At 45.3% G+C, this 24,613-nt stretch overlaps 1 protein-coding gene across 4 annotated transcripts; it reads right to left on the bottom strand.

Annotated features, from left to right (window-relative positions):
* Positions 1 to 45: 45 nt before the first annotated feature.
* On the bottom strand, positions 46 to 24,461 carry P2RX4 (purinergic receptor P2X 4). 4 transcript variants are annotated; one of them, XM_065693130.1, is made up of 19 exons: positions 24,380 to 24,461; positions 23,051 to 23,129; positions 18,565 to 18,670; positions 17,479 to 17,575; positions 14,318 to 14,432; positions 13,645 to 13,772; positions 7,107 to 7,236; positions 6,519 to 6,667; positions 5,882 to 6,029; positions 4,812 to 4,883; positions 4,649 to 4,721; positions 4,065 to 4,161; positions 3,894 to 3,974; positions 3,646 to 3,787; positions 3,183 to 3,319; positions 1,763 to 1,856; positions 1,612 to 1,677; positions 1,423 to 1,518; positions 46 to 744 (listed from the first exon to the last, which is right to left on the bottom strand). In XM_065693130.1, exons 8-19 carry the CDS (start codon positions 6,647 to 6,649, stop codon positions 712 to 714), a joined length of 1,170 nt encoding a protein of 389 aa, XP_065549202.1. In that variant the 5' UTR covers positions 6,650 to 6,667; positions 7,107 to 7,236; positions 13,645 to 13,772; positions 14,318 to 14,432; positions 17,479 to 17,575; positions 18,565 to 18,670; positions 23,051 to 23,129; positions 24,380 to 24,461; the 3' UTR covers positions 46 to 711. The 4 variants fall into 4 exon arrangements, with proteins under 4 accessions (XP_065549202.1, XP_065549203.1, XP_065549204.1 ...); XM_065693131.1 differs by lacking the exon at positions 7,107 to 7,236; XM_065693132.1 differs by lacking the exon at positions 23,051 to 23,129 and having other exon boundaries at positions 24,380 to 24,422.
* Positions 24,462 to 24,613: the final 152 nt, after the last annotated feature.

The raw sequence follows: 24,613 nt of genomic DNA, 5'->3' as shown, positions 1-24,613 counted from the left end.
CTTCACACGTTCTCCCTGGGGAAAAATAAACAAGCAAAACCCAGCTTGCAGGGCCTTAGGAGGGCTGAGAGATGGTAATATTTTATTAAAAAGAAAGTAAATTTTAAAGTAGTACCATAAAAATTAGACAAAACAGAAAAAAACCCAGAATAATCTGTAACCAGTGAGCCATTTATCACAGCACAATGGCACCAGCCACTGGTTTGTCTCAGTCTGTGGCCACTGGAGCTTGGAGACACGATTAAAGGGTAGGTACAGGCTCAGCTAAGCATGGCAATCCTTCAGGGCAAGGAAAAGTGAGTTGACAACAGCAAAGAGGTGCTCATCCAACGTTAGGGAAGACCTGGCAGGGGCCATGTTCACTGCAAGGAAGAATGTGTGCCTGTCACCCTGTGCTCTCTGCTACCAGAAAGGAGGCCTGTCAAAATGAGAATGTCAGAGCAGTGCCCGTCCTAGGCTTAGCCAGTGCAGAAGCCTGGCATAAAAGCGCAATTCTCCCTCTGTGCTTAGTGCAATTAACCTGGAAGGACAGCAGTCAAGGAACAGACCCAGTTCTTCTCTCTGGGTGACAGCTCCAGCCAGCTGAAGTAGTGAAGAGTCATGAAGTAAAAGTCCCTTTCTCAGGTTTGTTCCCCCAAGGAAAAGCAGGTGGGTCTCACAGCAGAGTCAGAGTCACTTTCACAGCAGCAGTCTGTGCTATAGCACAGGAGGTCAGGAGTTTGTTCCATATGTCTCACCGACTCCCTGCAAGGATCAGAGATCACAGGTTTCTACTAGAAATAGCTTCTTTCTTTCCCCTCCTTTCACATAAACCCCTCTGCACTACTCTGACTTTACTCTCCAGTGCCACAAGGCCTTTTCATTTAGAAATCCACCTTCTGTAGCAACACTTCCAGCAAACACAGCAGTAGGGCCAAGCTCTATGCTTGGTAGCAGTCACACAACCCCACTACATCACTAAGTCCTACTGGCCAAAGAGATCATTTGGGTCCTGGAGGGAGCTGTAGCTGTGGCTGTCAGCATACTCCTCCCAGAAAATACCAACCCATTGAATGAGTTTGTTCACAGCAGCAGGAACCCCCAAAGCCAAGAAGGAAGGATTTGATAGGGACAGAACTTTTGTCTACAGCTCTCAGAAGGCAACTGCCAAGGACTGCAACCCAAAAAAGAGGTGCAGTGGGAACATGACAAGTTCTTGAACATACACTTCCCTCTCCAAGAGTGGTTACCCAGGAAACATGACAATATTTGTTTCTAGTGCTCTTCCCCACAACAGCTTTGAGGTAAAAATTAGCTTCTGTAACAAAGACAAAGTTTCCCCAGAGAAGTGGCTCAAAATCCCTGTTTGATGCGGGCTTTCTACATCCTGTTTCAATCTCTCCAGACTGGGAAGGAAGCAACTGTGCCTTCACTGACACTCACCAGTTCATAATCCTCCACGTATTTGTATTTCTTCTCCCGATAGTAGTATTTCTTCTTCATGCAGTACAGAACAACAATGTCACACAGCACCGTTGCCTGGTGGACAGTGGAAGAGTTTAAAACAACGATCCTCAGAAGTGAGGCACTAACCCACAACTGAGTGAGTCCAAGAGCAGACAGGTCACTTACCACGCCAAACAGTGCTAAGCCAGAGCCGATGTTAATCATGGTAGGAATGACATCAAATTTTCCTGCCTAGAAGACAGTTACAAGGGTCAATATGCTTCTTAACATCTCTGAAAGCCCTGCCCACAAGACCTCCAGGAATTAAGTTACCCACCTTTCCAAACACTATGATATCAAAGCGGATGCCGTAAGCTTTGACGAGTGTCCGTGATTCAGTGCCATTACTATCCCTGAAGTATTTTGCAAACCTAGAGAAAAGATAGGTCAGAGCTTAGCTGGAAAATCTTGAGGTTGCTTATGTGATCATGCAACACGTAGGTGTGCTCCCCATCCCAAGAGGATGGGCTGAACGTGAGGCTTGTCTCTGGAAGTACCAAAATGATAAAGATGTAATGCAGGCAAGCACATACAGGAGAAAAGCCCCAAACAGGCGAATTTGAGACAGCGGTTAGCACATGCCAAATCAGGAAACTTGCAAAGCACAGGAAGGGGAGAAAGCAGAAGGCCGGACAGGAAGAAACTCAGCCACACGAGGGATCAGCCCCCTCAGACAGAGGCAAGCAGGAAGCTGCAGGGGTGCAGGCAGCCACGAGAGGGCAGGGCCGGGAGCAGGCAGCACAGCTCAGCCTCGCACACAAAGGCTGCTCCTTGTCCCGCACAATGTCACTCGCAGGCAAACGACAGGGAAGGGGGATGAGAGTGAGATCAGACTTACTCCACCGCACGGATGACTAAGCCAGGAGGAAGCAGAGAAGAGGGTGGAAGAAAAGAGGAAGGATTGGTAAGGGGCTGCACTACGGTCTGGAGTTAGCAAGAACACTTCAGAACCCACCCCAGCCAGGCTAGGATTTCCTCTAGCCAGTCTCACCCAACACCCCAGTACTTGCGGGCCTGGCACCTCCCAGACACACGTGTTTGTATGAGAGCAGCTTCTCAGTGAAACCATTCACGTTCCATCAAAGAGATCCCCTGTGCTGAGAGTTTGTGGTTCTAAAAGCAAGCATAACCCTGAGCCACATTTCCTCACAAATGGATCTCAGCAAGAGGCCAATCCCTGTTATTACAGCTCTGAGTATGGATACAACCAGCTACCCAGCTCTGCACTGGTGTTTTACTGGAGGTACTGGATCTATCCGTACTGGCCACAGTGTGTTTATTGTGGATGCTCCTGGTGCAGAGCCACTTTCTAGAGATTGGTTTTTCCCCTGTCCACAGTCAAGTAGATGCTTCAGTCTCCAACCTCCACACCCCAGCGGCTCTCAAACCTCCTCCTGTCAGCACACCCTGCAGCAGTTCTCACACTGCCATGCCCCAGGAGGCTGGCCCAAATGGCCATGCAAATGCTGATGTAAATATGACTCAGACACTGATGCAATCAGTGGAGCTTCACTGACCTTTCCCCTCTGCTGATGTTTGCACACAGTGAAGATCAGATCTGCTCTGTATTAACAGCAGCAGAGAAACTCCCGTTTTACAGCAAGGAGACACTGCAGCTGAAGGAGTGCAGGCATCTCCTAACACCAGTGGCAGACTGAGCCTCAGGGACACCAGGTGACCCTCCACAGCAACATTACCTGAAGTTGTAGCCAGGTGAGACAGTGTGAGCAGAGTCCTTGTTGTCCAGGCGGCGGAAGGAGTACTTTGGCACACAGTGGGATGCAGCTCTGTCGAGGTTGCAGTCCCAGTTGATCTGCAGCGCCATGACTCCACCCTGCCAAGGGGAGGAGAAGGTGAGCAAGTGCCCAGTCAGTCCAGCACTAGGCTCTCTGCTGACCAGGGCCCTGATTTATTGACCCATGTCCCAGTCCCAGTCAAACATCCTTTCCTGCTGCTATAGAAGGGCCTTGCACATCAACCCACCCAAACAAGCCAAAGCCAAGTATTTAAGCAGAACTCACTCTAGTCATCTGGCCAGAGCAGCTCACCCTGCTGCAGCTACTCTGTGTCCTGTGGCTGATGCCATGAGGCAGAGGGGGACAACCACCTACCACTCCTCCTCTACACAGCTGAGGCTTGATAGAAGGACCTGACAAATACCTCCACAGCCATTTCCTGGAAGTTCTGCCCTGCAGCTTCAACTATTTTCCCTAAACGAAAGATAGGGCAGAAGGGATCTGTTTGAGAGTCATAGATGCAGTTCTTGAGGTAGCTGGAGTTGATATTGGGGAGGATGTTTCGCCTAGAAGGGGAACAGAGAGAGATATCTGTTGCCTCTTCTTCCACTCCTCCAGCTCCCCTTTACTGTCCAAGAGCCCAGACAGTGCAATGGTCCCCACACTATTTACTTGCTGAAGTTGAACTTGGGATACAAAATGTTGTTCTTCACCAGAATGGTGAAGTTCTCGGCTTCTTGCAGGAATGCTGGCCTACAAAACAACAGGAAAAGTAAGTAAATGTGCATACTGCTAGCCTCTTCTCAGGAGGGCCAATGCAGAGTAAGAGAACAGAGCACTCACTTGGGTATGTGATAATCATTCTCCACAGGACACCATGCAAAGACTTCACAGGTCTTAACGCTGCTGTTGTACGGTACACACTCCCCAGTCTGAATGCCTAGAAAGTCATGTTAATGGAGATGCTACCAAGGAAAAATACAGAGGCAGGAGACGCCTCGTGCTATCTCCTCACTCCATAAGGTAAAAGCAATCTGCTCAGAGGTGAAGTGCCACTACCAAGACCCCCACTGCAATTATAGTGAAATTTCAGAGAAAGAAGCATCAGATCATTCTTCTGAGTCAAATCCTCATCTACATGAAACACTGCTTCCTGGACTCAAGGTCTTGAAAACGTTTTCACCCTGTTTACTAACTCGCCAAAACACACATTTATCCAGCATCCACCCACCACGGACTAAGCCCATCTGCTCTCCCACCAGAAGAAAAACTTAAGCTTCCCATTCAGTTCTCTTAGATGTGAGAGAATGAGAACAAGGAGATTGAAGTGAAATGCTCTTTACTTCACAGCACAGCACACAGGAGGGAAGACACAGCACAGAGGTATCACAACACACTGAAAGGAGCCCCTGCAGCAGGCTTCTTACCATTGCTGTGAGTGCTGGCATACCCTGGAATACAGTTGTTCTTCACCTTGCACTCTGTTTTATCATCTGGAAGCTGGAAAGAAGCAATTACACTAGACTCTATGAACTCTCTCCCCCCCACTCCCACCCTGACAAGGCAGATATAAACAGAACCTGTACCTACCTCTGGGCAGCGGCCTTGGCGCTGGTTCAGTGTGAGTATCACATTGGTCATGACAAACACCGTGTTCTCCTCCTGAGCATGCAAAACAAGGAGGAAGCTTAAGAGTGAGTCTGAAAAGAGTATCCAAGGTACTGTGCCAAATGATAAAGCCCAGGTGGCCCCACAGAGGGAACTTGCTTTGAGCACTGCTGGTGTAGCACTGAAGGAGCAGATTCCTGCATGTATTGCCTAACGCCACTGCCTTTATGTGGAGGAAGGACTGTGGGACTTACAACCCTTTCTGTCCTCCCACTTGGCCCAAATTTCCTCATTCACATATGAAAACAGGGATCACACAACCCCTCAGGGAGTCACAAGGCAGAAGAAGAAATCAAGCTCCAGCTGCAAGCCTGAGCACAACTCCCACTCTTTGCAATTATCTATTAGAAATCTGACCAGTCCTTGTTGGCTTCTCCATGGAGCACAGCTTCCAGGATCTTCAAATCTGCACAGTTCAGGACCTGTTGTTTGCTGCTTCTCCACCAACATGCAAATAGAATCACTCAGCCAAAATCTGGCTAAATCTGGCACTTTTACCTCACTATACTTCATGCAGAGTGACCCACAACCAGCAGCTTGCCTGTGCCTGCCAACCCTGAACATACTGCCCATACAGCCCAGATTCACACAATCAGTAACTACAGCAATACCTCCTGTTCAGTTCCGGATCAAGTGACTTGCAGGCTATTCTTGGGGTTTCTGCCAACAAGTTAACTTTGAGTTGTTTGCTTTAGAAAGCAGCAAGAGCGAGCACATGTGGTTATTGCTGAAACTCTGTTCCTCAAGCCTGAAAGAGTCTCCCTCCTATACAAACACACAGACACTCTTTTCTTGAAACAAGCTTCCCCAGGGCTAGGGGTGCAGGTGCTCACGGTCTGCAGCAAAGCAAAGCTGCTTCATTCTCTCATATCAAGGCCACACTGGAGCCAAAGCTGCTTCAGACCTTGCTGGACTTTGGCAGAGCAATAGCTGCTTGCTAGAAAACACCCCCCCCACCCCCCCCCGCCTTTGCATGTGAAAGTGACTGATACCTGAGGAGGGATGACATAGTCAGCCACATCCCAGACCGTGGCTCCCAAGGCGGATGTGTTTGTCAGCGTTACTCCTTTCACCTTTGTGGTTACGGAGCTGACCACAGAGTCTGTTTCCTGGTAGCCCTTCTCCCACAGAAAGACCCACCTGTAAAAGAAGGATTGCAAGAAAGAAACCATCACGTAAATGCCACAAACCAGCACAGGCAGTGGGAATGTCTCCTTTTTTTGCATGTCACCTGAAGGGGTCACAAGACAAGCAATCTCCCTTATGTTCCTTTTCTCAGGGTGGTTTGGCAGAGCATAACCACTGCTTTTATGCACATCCTGCCTGGTGAATGTCAATCAGCCACTGGGATAGCCTCCACTCCTGAGGGGTCCTCCCCTGCCTAACAGCTTCCCTGAGCAGCCCTCTTATCCCATTTAAGCCCTGCCACCCCGCTTGTCACCTCTTGGTGTCGGCACCCATGGCAAGCCCCGGCCTCCCTTCAGCCCGAAGACCTGACACAAAAGGGGGGTCCCAGCAGCCAGTAGCTGCGGCTGGCTCCCGCCCCTTAGCACCGCATCCGGGGGCTCCCAGCGCGGAGCCGCCCCGAGACCCCTCCGCACAGCCGGGGGTCAGGCCGGTCCCTCTCACCCGATCACGTAGGCGAGGATGGCGAGCTGCACCGCGCGGTTGATGAGCCCCACTTTGCGGCTCCGGATCAGCACGATGCGGGGGGTGTCGTACTCGAAGAGGAAGCTCTGGAAAGCCGCGCACGACACCATGGCGGCGGCTGCGGAGGCCTGCGAAGGGCGGGAGAGGGAACGGGAACCCCTCTTAACACGCCGGGCAGCGGCTGCCGCGGCCCCGCAGAGCCACAGCGCCCCGAGCAGCCCGGAGAGCGGCCCCGCAGCGTGCCCCGGCGCTGGCTGCCCGGCCCCGCCTGCCCGCGGGGCGAGGAGGAGGCAGCGGCTGCCCCGGCTGCTTTCGGCAGGGAAGAGCGGTTCCCCACCGCCCTGACCCCTCCGGGGATAACCTTCGGGGTACCCGAGGCCTCCCGCTGCTGGAGCTCTTCGTGCACGGACACCGGGGTTATGGTGGGTCATCCTGAGGAGGATGCTCTCACCCCAGTTGCTAAATCAAGGAGAATTCCCCCCCCACACCACCCCATGCTACTCGCTGTTGGCAAGTTTATGGGGAGTTTTTCACCTCTACGCTGGTCAAACATGAGTTAGGCATTACCTGGAAGTCTGATGCTGTCAGCCCTCCTCTGGGCTACAAAGTCTCACAGAGAAGCTGTATAGATAACCTCAGGCCATCCTAACACTGAGAGGTAACTTCAGATAGCTCAGGGCAAGGATATAACAACTGCCTGTAAGAGGTAGCAGGAGCATAGCTAAAACAGTCATTCTCCCATTCACAATGAGCAAATCCTTTATAATCTCACAGAATTAATCTTTGCTACAAAAGCAGAGATCTGCACCACCTAATTAATGCACCTTCCATGATGGTGAGCTGCCCAATGTGATGCTTATTTTAGAAACATCACCATAACCCTTGTAATAGCAGGTAAATCACTAGAAAGAGGTGAAGGGAACTGACAAACTGGCAGTGGGAAATCCAGGGAGTATGAAATCATTAAAGAGATTTTAGGTCAGCTACAAGTTAATAAAACCCTCTATTTATTACAAAAACAGTCAAATCTGACAGGATTAAAAAGAAAGGGGGAGAGGATAAGGAAGAACATATGCATATAAATGTGAAAGGAGATTAAAATCAGTCTTCGGTGAATATTCAGTGTAATTCCTTCCAAAAGGAGAATGAACTCGTGTCAGAACCGGAACGCATTAATGCCAATTGTAATATTTTCCCACTCTAGATATGTAAGATGCTGCAATATGAATGCTAATACAATTAATGCATATTACAAGTGAAGATATAAATGCTGTTAGCATAATCTCCCAGCAATATATCTTAACATATGTGGGAAATGGAATGGCAAACTGCTGGGTTAGCTCAAAGAACAAAGCTTAGATGAAAGGAGTGCAGAATATATATGTTAGCATCCTTCTCACCTTGTTCCGACAAAAATAGAACATGTCCAAGTATAACAAAAAGAAAGAACTGAAAAGGTGTTGGAGCACAGATTAATCTACCCCAAATATGGTGCTCCTCAGCTGCACTCTGGCCTTGCACATCACTGCAAAAAGCAACTCGCACTGAGCTGTTCATGAGGAGGAGGTGAAGGAGGAAAGGCCTGTTTGAAGCTAAGAGCAAACACGAAGCCAAAATCCAACATTACAGTTTCAGTGAGTATGAATTAAATGCCCCAAAATAATACATAGAGACAATAAAAGCACTTTTCCTTGTAACTCCCCAGTTCAAGCTTAAAGGAGCAATAGCAAGAGAACAGCTGGGCCTTTCAGAAAACTCTTCATGTCACTGAAATCATCTAAAATGAGCCTGTTTAATGTGGATAGGCCAGGAGGCCCTCAACAGCGAGTTATGAAACTATGTGCTCCGTGGCCTCTTTCCAGAGTCTCTCGATCCAGGGCTGCAGGAAGGTGGTGAGGCTGGAGCAGAAAGATGCCCAGGACCACGTTTTCAAGCAATCTCTCTTTCGGACTTCTTTCCTTCAGGAGTCATGCTTTGAGATGATTCTTGGCTCCATGTTATTTTCATGGTGCTGGTCATCTCCTGACTCAGCTGGGATTCTGATATGCAGCAGTGCAAAGGCAGGAACCTCGAATCTCCCACTATAAGGAAGCCCTAAGAACTCACCCCAGAGCCTACATTTCCAAACCATTCCCTCAGAGAGTAAAGCAAAGGGAGAAGAAGAAAGCACTTTAGGTCAAAGTATTTGTTCTATGCTGAGCAGTTGGCCACTGTGCCTCTCCAAAGACAGTATACAAGAATTCAGTATATAAGAAATCAGAAGATTTTGGGAAGTCACATGCTTTCTTCTCTTTTCTTTTTAAAGATCCATGAAAGAAAACAAAGGTTAAATGTTCAAGGTAAGACACAGCATGAGCTCAAGTTGTGCCACATCCCTTCTCCATCTTAAAACCAGTGTACAATCTCAGAATCATAGAATGGTTTGGGTTGGAAAGATCCTTAAAATCACTTAGCTCCAACTTCCCTACCACAGGCAGCAACACCTTCCACTAGACCAGCTTGCTCCAACCTGGCCTTGAACACTGCCAGGGATGGGGCAGCCACAGCTTCTCTGGGCACCCTGTGCCAGCGCTTCAGCACCCTCACTGGATTGTTTTTCTTATATCTAATCTAAATAACCCCTCTCTCAGTTTAAAGCCATTCCACCTTGTCCTATCCCTACATGTCCTTGTAAAAAGCTCCTCTTCAGGCTTCCTGTAGCCCCTTTAGGCACTGGAGCTGCTCTAAGGTCTCCCTAGAGTCTTCTCTTCTCCAGGCTGAACCATCCCAGCTTTCTCAGCCTGTCTCCAGAGCAGATCTGCTCCAGCCTTTGCAGCATCTTTGTGTCCTCCTCTGGATTCACTCCAGCAGCTCCACATCCTTCTTATGTTGGGGCTGCAAGAGCTGGACACAGTATTCTAATTGGGTTCTCACCAGAGCAGAGCAGGGGAGGAGAATCCCCTCCCTCCACCTACTGGCCACACATCTTTTGGTGCAGCCCAGGACACAGTTGACTTTCTGGCCTGCAAGCACACGTTGCCAGGGTCATGTTGAGCTTCTTATCAACCAACAACCCACTCACTGGTGTGCTTTGGCTCAGATTCTGCATTATCCTGGTTCGCATTGGACCCACTGGTGCAGCAGCTGCCAGCATCACAAACTTTCACAGGGTGGCTCTGTGACAACAATTCCCAACATAAATTAAAGAAAAAAGCATTTACTGCTTCATCCAACTGCAGAGAGAATTTACAACAGTGATCCTCCCCATTGGGTTTCTCATTTGACACAGCACAATAGGGATAATGATGATGGATCAGCAGATCTGGAGGAGGATTGTCTTTCTGTGTTGCCATCGCCCACCCTAGCGAAACCAAATCGACACCTCACAAGTTGTTTCGACACCAACGCTCTCCCGCTGGCACATAACCCACCACAGGAGAGCAGCAATTTTTAGCTGACTCTAGAAAATACATCCTCTGGCCACAGGACTTATTTCCGTGAGGCAGATGAGGAATCTAGTTTTAGCCCTTCAGAATCTAATCTGGAAATACAGGAGGGTGGCAGAAACCTAAATCGGTTTGGAATTATGTCCCTTAGTTCTCCCTACAGAAGGAAGGATCCCAAAGGTTAAGTGTCTGTCTCCACCTCAATAATGCTGCCCATATTTGCAGTACCTGGGATAGCAAGGCCATGGGTAGTTATGGGGAGAAGGGAACAGGAAGACATGGTATGGAACTAACTGAAGGAGCATGAAACTGCAGAAAGTTCAATCATAAACAAAGCAGATTGAAAACAACAGCAAGGATGTGTGAGGAGCTGGCAATGACAAAAGTGCCCATGCCTGAGGGCTTTAATATCATGTTATCCAAGACCAACCCTGAACTCCTGAGCACATCTTAGCATGCTGGATGTCAGATACTTTCCGTTCTTCAGTCACTAGAGAGTGTCAAGAATCATGTGAGCCTTTACTACCTTCCAGTTTCTTACTCTGTCAAGAACATGACCTGATGCACAGCTCACACCAGCTTATGGATCAAAAAGCAGTCGCAAAGCATGGAACAAAGAGAACCTTTTAAATCTGACAATGAAAAGCTGGCAGCACACACAAAATCATAACATTAAACTGAAAGACATACTAATCCACACAATAATATTAATATCCAACCTCTGATAATGACAACCATATGTCTTCTGCCTCAGACATGCTGTCGGGACTTAAAGTGCTGTTTTGTTCTTGACTGGTTTACTTGAATGATCTCTAAGTCCTGTTCTCCTTCATTTAGATGAGAATTTGAATGGGAATTTGCTTAGCTGAAGGGACAGAAGGTCAGTTCCAGGGGCAGCAGATCCTCACAGATCACTCTGTCATTGCCAATCAGAATTTGTTTTATAGTTGGTTGCCTGATCAAGTATTGAAAGAGTAAACTGTTCCAAGAGGATATGTCTGGTGTAAAAGCCATCAGCTCAGCCCTCTGCCTTCTCCCATCTCCAGGTACTCATTTGGATGATAAGAGACATCTAAAGAAAACCACATTTTCCTCCTTTCCTTTCCTTTCCTTTCCTTTCTCTTTGGAGAAAGTCTCTGCTGCTCTGCTTTGATATCTTGATGTTAACAAACCGGCTCAGAGAAAGCTTTTACTTGATTCCACCCTCTCCTGCACATCCTACTGCGAGCTAAGTTTGGCAGACTTTGAGTGCTTTGAATCAGAGTTCCCTAGATCATGCGATCATTTGCTTCCCATTCACTGCGATCTGATTTGTATTCTCTGAAGGCAGTGAGTCACTCAGAAAAACACACTGTAATGTGTTCTGCTTTCTCCTTGCTGGCACAGACGTGAAATGCCCTTTCCCCTGTGCTGAACAGTTCCACAGTCTGTGGCCAAGACATGTTTTATTGGCCAGCTCTCAGTCTCTGAAGCCTGCAGGACACGCAGGGTTTATTTGAAAGTTCTCCTCATTTTCCAGGATCAGAGGTTTTCTCTAGCCCTAAGGGGAGAGGTGACTTCACATCTATTCTTGGTGGCATAGAAGCCTTCTCTGTGACAGCTCAGAACTGACCTGTTAAGTAAGAGCTTTCTTGATCACTGGCTGAAGCTTTGCTCCCTTGCACCTCAAGTAGTTATTTTCTTTTGGTAGGCTAAAGGCTTTTTGCATGTGTCTATCACAAAATTCCCTTTGGAACCAAGAGGAAATCAATAGGGCTTCCTGCAGCCAGAGGATATAAACTGTCTAAAGTAGCTTTCCTGACTTGCAGGGCAGTCAGGCTGCAGGGGGGGCAGCATTCTCTACCTGTCCTATTTCTCTCTTTTCTACTATTGATGTTTGGTAGCTTTAGGACACTGGGCTGGTGGACCTCTGATGCGATATTTTACATTCTTATGACATGTCACTGATGTCAAATGGGTTTTCTTGAAATATATTAACTATCAGTTAAGGACCATTTAATATAACATAACTATCATAAGGATCATTTCTAGCTCTCTCCCCCTCACTCACTTGGGTAGTTCTGAAACCAACAACTCTGTTTATACAAGTTGCCATTCCAGCTCAGCAGCATGGCAGGGTTTGTGCATGATCTCTGCCAAAACATCCATGCTTGTTTTAGATAGTTATTATCCTCAATCTATTCACTGCTCTTCAACGTTCACTGTCCTTGCTTTTTAAATAGCTGCACTGAACTACTCTGCTCCTCTTTTTAATTTTGGAGAGATTAGAGAATGACATTTCCTTGCTAATAAACCCCTTGACTGACAGATACAGAGTCAGGCCACCAGGATGTGGTCTGGCATCAGGCACACTCTGCCAGCAGCCTGTATTCAGCCAGTGAGCCTGTGCTGCTCACTTCCTGCAGCAGAGATTTCAGCTGAACTGCAGCAAAATAATCTTTCTGCAGACTGGTATTTTGATGTTTAAAGGATTAAAAAATGTGGGGCAAACCCATGCTTGGCATTTTGACCCCAGTGTTAATCTGACACTAAACATCCTCAAAACTACTCCACTGTCTTCTTCCAAAAACCTTCTCAGAAACTGCTTTGCCTATAAAAATGTTGCTAGCCTTAGGCTCAGAGCTCTGTCAGGCTGGTTGCCAGGTCAGAGGGAACACCTCTTTGGTCTGTGTTTGCACAGCTCCAGCACAGTGCAGCTTCGGAACATGTTGGCAGTTCCTAGATAGTTATGGCACTCATGTTAGCATCACAAAAGGATGAAAACCCATAGTGTAATAATAGTTATGCTGTGAGTCAAATAAAGAGAGTGCTGTTATACAAGAGTTTTGACCTAGATCTGAGGGACCACTTTACAACATGCTGATAAGCACTGGATAAATGCTTTGTGTAATTATTTACAACTGGAGTCACAGCAAGATTTTTTGTCAAAACTTCTCATAAAACTGCTATCTGCACACAGACCTGAAAGCTTTGATTTGCTTTTGAGTTAATCGTAATTCAGTGAACTGTGAGGTTACCCAGATGGAAGAACAACGCTTTGTTATTTTATTTGTGTTCATTGCTTTGGAAAACTCACAAGTTTAGGTAGTTTCAAGCCTCAGCTGCAATATGGTGGAATCTGCTCCAGCTATTCTGTGAATACTTGCTGGAAATTTCTAGGCCTTTCAACACAAAATCTCCCGCAATACAATCATGCTCATTTGGAAGATGACCACCACGATACATCTACAAAAGTGCAGCAACTGCAGATTAAGGGCATGGCTACAAGAGTGAAGGAGAATCAAACATCATTCCAAGTCATCATTCCCCACACCTCATCACACCTGTGCTTCAACATGCTTTAGGATTTAGGATCCACTTGAGTAGAACTGAAAGATGACCATGAGTGACAGCTCTGTATAGGATCTATTTAAACGCACTGTGCTTTATAAAAGGGCCTCTACGTGCTATAATACTGGCAAAATAATATCAACTCTGTCAACATGGGTTGAATGGGTGAGATGTTAAGCACATTTAATTCTTGAAGATTGAGCTTACTTTGCTTCTCACACAATCAGTTCCTGAACCTGGAACAATTCCATGACATGTCAGACAGCAAAACGTGCAAGAACATCAAGTAAATGCATTAAATACATGTTTTAACACTGAGCATGAAAAAAAAAAATAGCGGTATCACAGACCTTCACTGCTGCCTCAGAGAATTCCTCTTGTGCTTCCTGAAGGGTATCTCCCAGATGGAAAATCGGACAGAGCGAAGAACTGATCTTGTAAGTGCAGGAGGTTATTTAAATTTGGTGGAATATTTAGTCTGTGAAGAACACACACAATTGTTTAAATTTCAAAGCAAGCTGGAGCAGCTACAGACACAGGTAAGGAAATTCACACTTACTAGAACCTGTGTGAAACATGCTCAGTTTGTAAGAATATGAGCTTTTGATTTTGTAGCTACCAGAGGTATACATCCCTCACCAGGATCTGTGAATCAAGACGAATTCTTTCCCCTTTGGATATTACCACCAGCAAAGTTTTATCTGTGTAAACTAAATACCTTAACTTATAATGTGAAGCACATGTCTGTTGTGCTGTATTTCAGTGATTTTACCCTAACATAAACCAGTGTATCTGACTGAACAACTCTGTTGCCCAGTGTATGAGAGAAACAGTGTTTTTCTGGGAGGCTCTATTCCCAAGATCTCCTGATTTCTCTTGCTTCCTGAAGGATGAACAGGGCTAAAGAACTACAAGAAACTTGGTATTTGTCACTCGAGCACATACAGATGTAAATTCACAACCTTTTTTAGTAAAGAAGGTGCCCATTTATACAATCTGTTTTTTCCAAGCACAACTACTCACTCTTCAGAAAACACTGAGGAATGTTTGCACTTCCACGGTGTAATTAAAGTTTGGGAAGTGAATGTTGTTCTTTGTTAGCACAATGAAGTCTTCAGAACTCCTCAGAACAGCAGTCCTAAAAAAGAAACATCAAATTAACTAACTTTTTTATTTAACTTGAACACATGAGTTAATGTTATGCTACTTTACTATTACCTGGAAAGCTGTCAGTAGGAGGAATAAGTTTCTAAGAATAACACACTGAAATGCAGGGAGTTGGGTGGCTCAGGGGATCAAGAAAGATACAGGTTGTTTTCTTAGTTTTAGTTATAGATTGTTCTCTCTCTATTGCATTTGTTTGTGTGGGCCAAGCCTAACTGGAGTCTCCATATGCAGCTGAAATGCAGTCTCAGGAGACTTCTCATATAAATCTTGCTATAGAATAGTAGTAAGAACCACTTGACAGCTGATGATTTCTGTACAATGAATTGGCAGTTTCACTGCTGGTCCCCAGAGTCAGGTGGCCACTTAAACCAGAGCTGTCCAGCTAGTGACAGTGAAACAATGAACCATGTGCTCGATCCTACAGGATGCCTCTGGAAGTCAGGTATCAATCACATCACCAAACGCTGTCCTGCCTTTCTAGCAGATTCCCATTTGAGGACCTCCCCTGCAGTGGTTTGTGCCACTAAAATACATAGATGGGGTGGGAAGCAAACACAAGGAAAAGCAGGCTGCCAATCTGACCCTTCCTCAAAAGGGTGGCATCTCTGAAACTAACGTGGCATGAAAGAAGGCATTTTCCCCACAAGTTGCCAGCCGGGTAACCATGGTCTAGACTATGTGAGACAATCTCTGCTATATCCAGGACCTGCCAAGGCTATATAAAAGTAAGAGATACAGTTTTTAGTACTGTTTGTCTAGCATAGGGACTACGCTGAACTGGAATACTGGCATTGTTCCATTTTAAGAATGAGCCAGGAATATCTTAATTTCCATCAAGACAGCCATTCCAAAGAGGAAACCCAGTCTTCAAAGCAGTCACCCACAGAAAGGACAGTGCTTCTAAGACAGAGTATTTTTCCTATCATTGTATTTTGAGCAATGCCTCTGCATCAGAGATCTGTGATGACAAGAAGTACATTAGCTGCATGACACGTAGCTTCCATGAGGGACTGCTCATGAGTGTCTTCTAAACCACAGCAACAAATGAAACTTGACTGTAAACCAAATTAACATTTGTGAATGACACGAAAGTCACTAATGAGTCTCAGTGTGTAACAGTCAAGACATTAATAACATTTTAATTTTTAAAGAACTGAAAATAAATGAACCGATAATGTGAAACTGTCCATAATTCTTCTGCTGGGAATCATCTGGAATCTGATCCAAAGCTCTTCTGAAAAAGGTGTTGTAAAGAGCTGTCCTTCAGCCAGATAATCCAACAACTGTGCCCAGCCTCAGGCAGAAATGAACAATCAATCTTCTTGCTAACATGCGATGGCTTTGTTCAGCTCCTGCCATAACTAAGAGGAAGGAAAAGGAGGCCTCCTATATAGCTTATGAAACTTACCTTTCAAAGGCATTTGGACAATAAAAACAATCATGGGTGTAACCAAAGCCCAACATTGCCACCTCAGTATCTCAACCAGACAGCAAAGCTTCCTGGGCTCTGACCTTGGTCTTAGGTATTGTTCTGGCAGAAAACAAACACTCAACTTTGCTTTTTAGTGATTCTTTATTTTAACCTTCCCAATGGAACTTGTGAAGGAACTTTACACATCAGAGGTTTGGATCGAACCTCTCAACCATTATTTTTGGTCCCTGGTAGTGACCGACTCCTGGCACTTCAGAGGAAGGTCAGGGAACAAGACAGAATGTGTCAACTGTGCCATGTAATTAAAGGCAAAATTCCCTCTGTAACTTCCACAGCAGAGAGCCCACACAGCGTGACATTTAAAACTGACTGGCAGTCACTGAAACTTCATAAAAAACCCTAGGACTTCATTAACTCAGGAAGCTCATGCGTATCTCTCCCGGATGCTGTATGAACAATTACAGCCTTCCTGTTGTTGGACAAAGCCTTTTTCAGATCCCAACTCTGTCCACAGGAGAAAAGAATGGCAATTCTTTCAAAGACCTGAAAAAAAGTCAGCAGAAGGAGCTGTAGGAGGCATTGTGGGCTCTGGAAGGGACCTGGCAGTGGAGAAACTGCTCAGTCTCTACAGAAAAAACCCAAATTAGGGGAAAGATGGGATACATGCATAGAATCATGCTTGTATCTTTTAAAAGGAATGAGTTAATAGAAGTGATAATTGACCTAGTTTCTTGCACATATACTTCAAAGCTGCTTCATTTGCTCTCTCAGAGAATAATTTGCATCATTTCAATTGAAATCAAATCCTATATAGGCTTTTTCATGCTTTGGCTGGTACAGAATAGAAATAGAACATTTTCATCTTAGAACACTGTACAGTCATGGAGCTACAAAAAAAGATGGCTGTGAGGCCCCTGCATCCTTCTTCCTAGGTCACAGCAGCATTGTTCCATGGAGCCCTTTTCGTAGAATTTTCTCCAGCTCACTGCTACAGATTGCCAGCACTGAGGTTTTCATCATCTACCTAGAGAGGATGGAGAGATTGTTCTTCAGCCTGACATGGATCCCCAAACACTAGCTGCAGCACAATGTGCAGACAACCAACTGCTGTTCCGGGAGGAGGAAGCAACCTCACTGTGAGAAGTGAACCCACAAAGAACTTCTACACTATAAAGCCTTAAGCCTTGCAGAGGAAATCCCAAGTCAGGGAACTTTTTCTTTCTGTCCCTGATTAAACCCATCTTACATTGATGCATCTTCCTTGACATTTGAATTAATGAGCCAAATGCCTCTAGTGAATTCAAGAGGAGCCTGTGACATCTAAAACTGTTTCTATGGCAGCTGCATGATGATACAAAGTGTATCAGTGAAGCTATGACTTCACTGCAGAATCATACAGCAGGACAGATTGTTAGAAGTAATTTACTTAGATATTATGAGTGTTAACAGTATGGCTGTGAAGGAAATAGCTGCTTTATGTACATGAGATTTGTATGTGCCTAGGCAAAGGGATTATTCTAAAATATCATGACTTTGTCAAAATAAATCCTTCTTTTGACATAAAATAAATACAGATTTCACTTACCCAGAGGGGTTTCCTAGGGATTCCACAGGGCACCATGCCCTGACCTCACAGGTTTTAACAGTATCATCATAATTCACACATCTTCCTGATGGAATTCCTGTAGAGAAACAAGCTCTTACTTAGCAAAGACAACAATTTTTCACTAATTAGAGGCAGTTTCAATATGTCAGTGGATTCCTCCTGAAATGGAAGACAGGGAGCTTGACATTTCAGATTGTTACAGCTTTCTATAGGAGGAAGCTGTAAGAACTACCCAAACCATGGTCCTGCCACACCTCATCAATCCTTATTCAGCCATTGGCTTGGGTCAACCAACAGTGCTTGTCATTGTTTGGGCTGAGGGTGAAGTAATTTCCTTCACAGCTTTATATGCAGTTACATATCTTAGTCTTGGAATAAAGTGAGAAACCAACTGTTTCGGTCAAAAGTTTATGTAAATGTGAGTGACTAAAACAAGGATTTAAAGGTGGGCAGAAAACCTTAATTCTTTTTGCACTCATTTTTTGTGAGTGTTTGGTCTTTACCAGGGAAAGTGATAATTACATAAAAGAGCAATATAAATATCTCCCATACCTATGTAAGAAATCTTACTCAGCTGCAGTGTAAAACTACCAAATAAGAAAAAATAACACTGTAGAGAGGTATAACCCTTACTAATTATTTGGCTTGTTAGAGGCAAAGGCTCAGCTACCTGCAAATATAGGAAAAAGCCCTTTCCTTGCCTTCAATAATATTTTCCTTTATTATTTCTGCCTTTTCCCATTTTTCACACTCTCTTCTATATTATGAAGCACAATAACTTTAATAGTGGAGTATTTAATCCTTTATTTATTAACAGTCCCTTACTTTTGCCAGTGAAAGTCAACATCACCAGGAAGGACAAGAAAGCTGCTCCTGCTCTAACTCCCCATGACAGACATCCACACTCTACCTGGCTCAGACAGGGAAAAGGGGGGAATGGAAGATTTAGCTTTAGACATTGGTGGCTCCAGTGCAATGTAATCATGCTAAATAAGATAGAGACATGTCAAGAAAGCAACCAGATGTATCAATGGAAGTTGATACTGGACTGACATTAAGACTTGCCTGCATTGGTGTATTCTGCTGTATCCCAGATCCTGTCCTTCGTGTAAGCAACTCCTTTTGCAGTAGTGCAAATCCAGCTGCTAGTTTCATCTGTCTCCTATGGAGTCTGCAAGTGATGACAATACAACTATCAGATAAAACAGAATGGACAAGTAAGTCCGCAATGATAAACCAGGTCAGCTTCTTTCTGTCATTCTAGGATAAAATGCCCTGCAAGATAAAAGTCAGATGGACATTTTCAAGTGATTGAGAACCTTTTTGAGTAAGACACCTGCACCAGCTGGACCAAAGTCTGCCTTGGTTTCACTTCTGCAACTTTTGGCTTTGTCAGAAGAGAACTGATATATGAATGAAGAGAATTTCTATTTTCCCATCCCAAATGATACAGGCAACCTGAGGTGAAATCCTGGCTCCTCAGATGCCATTTGTGAAACACAAATTAACTGCAACAGGGCTTGATGTCATGCCAATACTTTCACCCATGCTGAGCTGTTACGTGCCTAGACTTGGACTTCTATCCCAAACTGTTAACATCCTCTCCATGGCTTTTTTTAAAGAAAGCTTAAAATACTTAGTCCTTAGCTTTCCAGAGTGACTGGGTTTGTGTTCATGCTGACTGCTCCAAAAAACCTTGGCCTAACATTTTTACTTTCCCATGAATTGAATGTGTTAATAAAAGAAGGAAAGATGCCTCTGTTTTTAAGCTGACAGGAAAGTCATAGAGCTCATCTAACTCATAAAAGCACTGTCAACTTTGAAAAACTACTGTATGTTCAGAAGATACTTTCTACATTACATAAAAGTGATATAAAAGGTTTGCTTTGAAAAACAAGCCATAAGAGCTAGCACCGTTTCAGTTTGACAACAGACTGTTCTGAAGGGAGATAAAATAGTATCTGGAGAACAGAAATACAAAGCAGCTGATCAATGTTCCTTTATTTATATCCTCTATTATGATGAGTCTTTTCCTCCTGGAGAACAGTTATTTGGGATAACCATGTTGTTGGAAACTGGCAGCTATGAGCAGCAGTAGGTGGGTATAGTACCTTAGTAAGGCAACTTGAATTTCCTGCAGACTTGATTCTGCATGAGATTCGAATCACTGCTCTCAATGTCCTGGCTTGCTGCCCTCCCATGAGAATGAAACCAACTTCATGAACTTCAGCAGACTTTGTTCAGCAAACACTTATCAAGGAGAACAGGCCTAGCTTGGCAGCAAAGAGGAAAATATGCCCTTTAGAGGCAATCAATTATTGCATATTCCTAAAACATCTTATTGTTCCTGAAAGCTGGTGCAAGGGCTGAGTGGCCATTTCATCTGACCCTGAATAGGAGACTCCACAGAGCAGACTCTAATCTCAGAAGCACTGGTGTAAATCTGAGATTATTCCATGGAGTTATTTTGGGTTTTCAGACAAGAAACAAAACTGCAAGTGTTTTTTAGAGGAAGCTTAGTTAACTCTGCCCAAGCAACTCCGCCTTGTTAGATAACATCCTATGCCATACTCTTACCACAATGTTCCCACAACCACATCCACCTTCCAGGAATGGTCTAACACCAGATCAATGATCCTGTTTGCTGCCACAAAACTCAAAGTGCTGAAAGCGAAGTTGTAACCAGACAACCCCCAATACAAGAGACATTTGCTCAGGCCTTATGGAATCAGGAACTGCTCAAAGAGCCACATCCTTCAGTTTACTCACAGAGAAAGCACCGTAATTCCCCCTGGAGCTCCAGAGCTGAGTGTTCAGCACTGTTCCTGTCACCTTCTGTTGGTGGCACCATCTCTTCTCAGTACTACCAGACTTTGCCAGTCTGAAGTAACCCCGGGACAATTGCGGAAATGAGGATAAATGGATGTAAGCCAGCATCACGCTGATCTCCTTCTAAGCCTGACTCTCCACCACCCAACACTTTGCACCAGCGCAAAGAAAATGTAATGCACTAGTGTAAAGAAAGTGTAATGCACTTCTGGACTGGAAAGACGCATGCAGCACCCACTTCACAGGGGTGACAATGGCCATGGAAGGCAATGGTAAAGCAAGCTTTTGGGTCACCAATGGCCACAGAAATCTCCAGTTTCTTATCTCACATTGCATGCTACACTGTGCTATTTGCTCTTAAATCGGTTTTGTATCAGGTCACGGGATTACAAGGGAGTGACAAAGTCACTACTTCTCTTAGCAGAGCCAATGCATGGCACATACTTCGGCTGCAGGCTCTTCAACTACACAGAGCCATGCACAAGCCAGAGCTGGTCAGTGCGCTGCAAACCAACATTTGTATCTGGTCCAGGGGATCAAGAAGCATTTGTGAGGCCACCATCCACACTGAAAGCACAGGAGGTGAAGCTGTAAAGATGCAGAGCTGTTAAGGTGGGACCTGTAAATCTCAGGCTCAGTGTCTGAAAGACAAGCTCAGAATCCAGTAGACCCAGATTAAAAGGACCAGGGTCTTGCAGCAGAAGACCCACAGAGAGGCACAAAATATACAAACCCTACAACAAAGATCTAATGTTTTTCTTCCAATCCTTTAGTATTTTAAATCACCCAAGACGCTACCTATGGCTGTAGTCATGACAAGACACTCAGAACCAGACAGGCTTCTTGCTGTTGGCATTGTCTTAAATGCTTTAGCAAACAGGAACAAGGTCCTTAGGCTTTTGCTGACCACAGTCCACACTGCTGGCTTGGTATCAGTGCCACTTCAGCAAGCAAAATCCTGCTACAGAATAAGAATTGAAAAAGCTGCAAGTGAGAACTAGAAACAGACCTAGGATGCATTTTGCTGCTAGAAGAGCCACAGAGAAATTGATTTTTAATAGAACAGTCAGACTTATTGTTATGTGTACATACACATAGCACTATTTATAATAAGAGAGACAAATAAGATGGCTCAGATTGTAGAAGAAAAGCAGGAATTAAGTGTTGTCTTCTCTTCCTAAATGCTCTTGTTTTCACATTAACATCTTTCCTCTGTCTGAGATCTGACCTCTGCAGCTCATCCAGACATATTCCTCTTCTTGCCCTTGATGTTCCCATATAAGGTGATCTCTCTTTGCCCATGGAGCATGACTTGGATTTGCTCAGGTTTCGTTCCACTCTGATTTGCTGCCTCTATGGCCGAGCTCTCTCAGTTTTGCAAGGCAGTCATTCACACAGCAGTAGCTATAAAGGGAGGAGAAAGTCAGGAGGGAGCAATGAAGCCAGGCCTGCAAATCTAAAGAGCTCCAGATAGTTTATTTGCAGGCTCCATTCCCTTCCTTCCACATGTCGCCTCTGCACGATCCCTTTTCAATTAGCAGCTTCCATAAGCCTTTTGTAAGCAATAGGAAACATAAGCCCTATCCAGAGAAGTGGTTAGAACTCTAGGGCTGAACTGTGATAAGTCTCGTGTTATGCCATCAGAAAACTGCTTGAAATCCTGTATCACTCTCCATGCAAACTAACTTGAGAATTTGGAAAAATACACAACAAATACATATGAACACTTTGACTCTGCAAGACTTGATCCAGCTACTGCATCGCCCCAACTAAGATAACTTGAGACCAGTTAAGCATCAAACAAATATCTCAGCTACTTCCTGTAATATTTACCCAGGGCTGCACTGAAACTATCATCATTTCACGCCTGTGAAGATTCTGTTATGATACAGAGGTCAAGATGTGGAGCTAAGCCTTCATTTTCTTTTCAAACAGTATGAAAATTCAGACACCACTAGAGACTATAAGGATCAAGCAGTAGTAGGCAGGCAGCCTGGGGTAACAGTGTGGCTGCTTTGAATAGCACAAAACTGTTAGAGGAAAGGATCATGAAAACATACAACTTCAAGGACAACACAGGATCCCTGATACCTTCCCAAGTTGGGAAGTCCCATAGAACTTGCCTCCAACATATGTGTTTGCTCCTGCCTTCAATCACTTGAGCTTTCAAATAGGCAGCAACCCAGAGCTCAGGCAGTCTAGTTTTAATGGTCACAGAGGTCTCCTTTCCCAAGAGTCACGACAATTGGACTTCATGGGTTTCCACCACAACAAAGCTAAACAATTTCACCATCATTTTTTCTTCTTATCTTGGTGTTTTCTGAAGTTTTCAGACATCCTCCCTCTTCTTTATCTGTTGCCTCTTTAATGCTACAGAGACACGAGAAGAAGGGGAATGGTCCTCTTCTTCTAAGAAGGTGTGGGGATTGAAATAGTCTGATGTAAAGGAGACTCTCTGAGCAGCACCCTCCCACTGTACCCAGCACAGAGCCCTCTTCATCCTGAGCACTACAAGCACGACTGCTCTCTACTGTGCACCAAAGTCAGAAGAAAGGATGCGTATGAGTACGTACAGAAACAGTGTTTCTCTAGCCTGCAGTAGTCCCTACTACCTATTAAAGCAGACCTGGCCCAGAGCACCCACAAGAAACACCATTTTCATTTCTCCCTGTGTGTATTCCACACGCTCAAAATACTCATCAGAAGAAAGTGTAATTGATACCTGGAAAACATGTCAAAGGAAAGCAGATCTCTTCTGGGAACTTGTAGGTAAATACAATTCCTAAAGGTCAGTATACAGCCTGAAAGCACAAAGGAAACATGATCTGGTTTTAAAGTTCAAATGCAGGAGTCAGGAGATCTGGATTATGTTCTTGGCTCTGCCACAGCTTTCATGCACAATCACAAGCAACCCATCCATCCCCTCTGTAACTTAGTTTAGCCAGTTAAAAGCTAGGACACCAATGCAGTGTCACTTCTCAGGCTTCCCATTAAAAGCAGTAAATCACTATTTTATGAAGCATTTTCTGTTCCTCAGAAAGAAAAAAAAGGAGCTAACCTAAGATAGACGCAGTGCTTAGAATTGCAAAGTATTACATTTATGATTGCTATTTACTGAGTCAAATTCTGCAGTGATTTACAACCTGTGCATTTCAATTGGCACCAATTTAATATGACTCACTGCATATTTTAATCCATCATCTGTGGAATCACATGGGATTCTGAGACTATCCAAGAAGCTAATTGCAACAGCAAAGGCTCCAAAATCCACCTATTTAAGGTCTAAGCATGGGTTTTGAAGGATCTGAAACAGAAAAGCTTGCAGATCGAGAGATACCCATTTCATAAACAACATTCACTTTAATATAGAGCCTATTTTTGATTGTTTGGTGTGTTGGAAGCTCCTGTCCCTGCCTCACATTTAGCATAGCTCACACTACGTATTCATTGCCCCTTTGAGGCACGCTGACAACTGATGCTCAACCCCAAGGGACATGAATTTGCCATTTGCCCCTGATGAAGCTTGGGCACAGGACTGGCACCCTCTGAACATTTTCCCGTTTCAAAGCAATGAAGTAACCATTGGCATCTCTTTATGCTGTCAAAGACTGCCCGAAGTCTTAATTGGGTAACCGCATCAATCTGTTTGTACATCTCCTACACATGCGACAACAGCCTCCCTCTGAAGAAACCGCAGGGCTAAGTATATACTGTCGCGGGTGAACCTCAAACCTATTTCTGCTGTTCCTTGCATCAAGAGCACTTGTGCTGTGAAGAAGCCCCACAAGAGACTTGGCCCATGCAGCACCCACAGCCACGCTTCCCACACAGCATGGACAGGACCCAGCACTAAACCCACGTTAGGGATGGTGCTGGGGCTACACCCCATGGCACAGGCAGGGCCACTTCGGTCTGGAAACGAGGAGAAAATCCCAATTCCTGCCTAATTCAGGGCGGGATAAGCGTGTGTTGAGGCGGCGGCTGAGCTTCCCAGAGCCCCACCGGGCTGGCAAAGCCGGGAGGCCTCACAGTGCGGCCTGCTCCGCCTTACCTGCCCTCGGGCTGCGAGGAACAGCGACACAAGCGAGCAGGCGAGGACCGGCCCTCCAGCACCGACCTCCGGCCCGGCCCGGTCTGGCCCTACCCTGCCCTGCCCTGCCCCTCCCGCCGGGCCGGCCGCGCCTCTCCACAGCCCGGCACCGCCTCAGCGCGCCCCGCCGCTCTGCGCATGCGCCGACACCCCCTCACTCTTCCCCCGCCCTCCATTTTCCCGCCGCTCTGGCAC

The sequence above is a fragment of the Lathamus discolor genome, chromosome 12, assembly GCF_037157495.1.
Source record: "Lathamus discolor isolate bLatDis1 chromosome 12, bLatDis1.hap1, whole genome shotgun sequence".
NCBI lineage: Eukaryota > Metazoa > Chordata > Aves > Psittaciformes > Psittacidae > Lathamus > Lathamus discolor.
The sequence above is the reverse complement of the archived record's forward strand: the minus strand, read 5'-3'. Positions and strand labels throughout refer to the sequence as shown.

What these genes read in the sequence shown, in the direction of transcription:
- P2RX4 (XM_065693130.1), bottom strand. Translation starts at nt 6,649, where the DNA reads ATGGTGTCGTGCGCGGCTTTCCAGAGCTTCCTCTTCGAGTACGACACC. An exon ending in ATCCTCGCCTACGTGATCGG is followed by an intron (nt 6,030 to 6,518) that starts GTGAGAGGGACC and finishes CTTCTTTTACAG; the next exon opens with GTGGGTCTTTCTGTGGGAGA. An exon ending in AATGATTATCACATACCCAA is followed by an intron (nt 3,975 to 4,064) that starts GTGAGTGCTCTG and finishes GTTGTTTTGTAG; the next exon opens with GCCAGCATTCCTGCAAGAAG.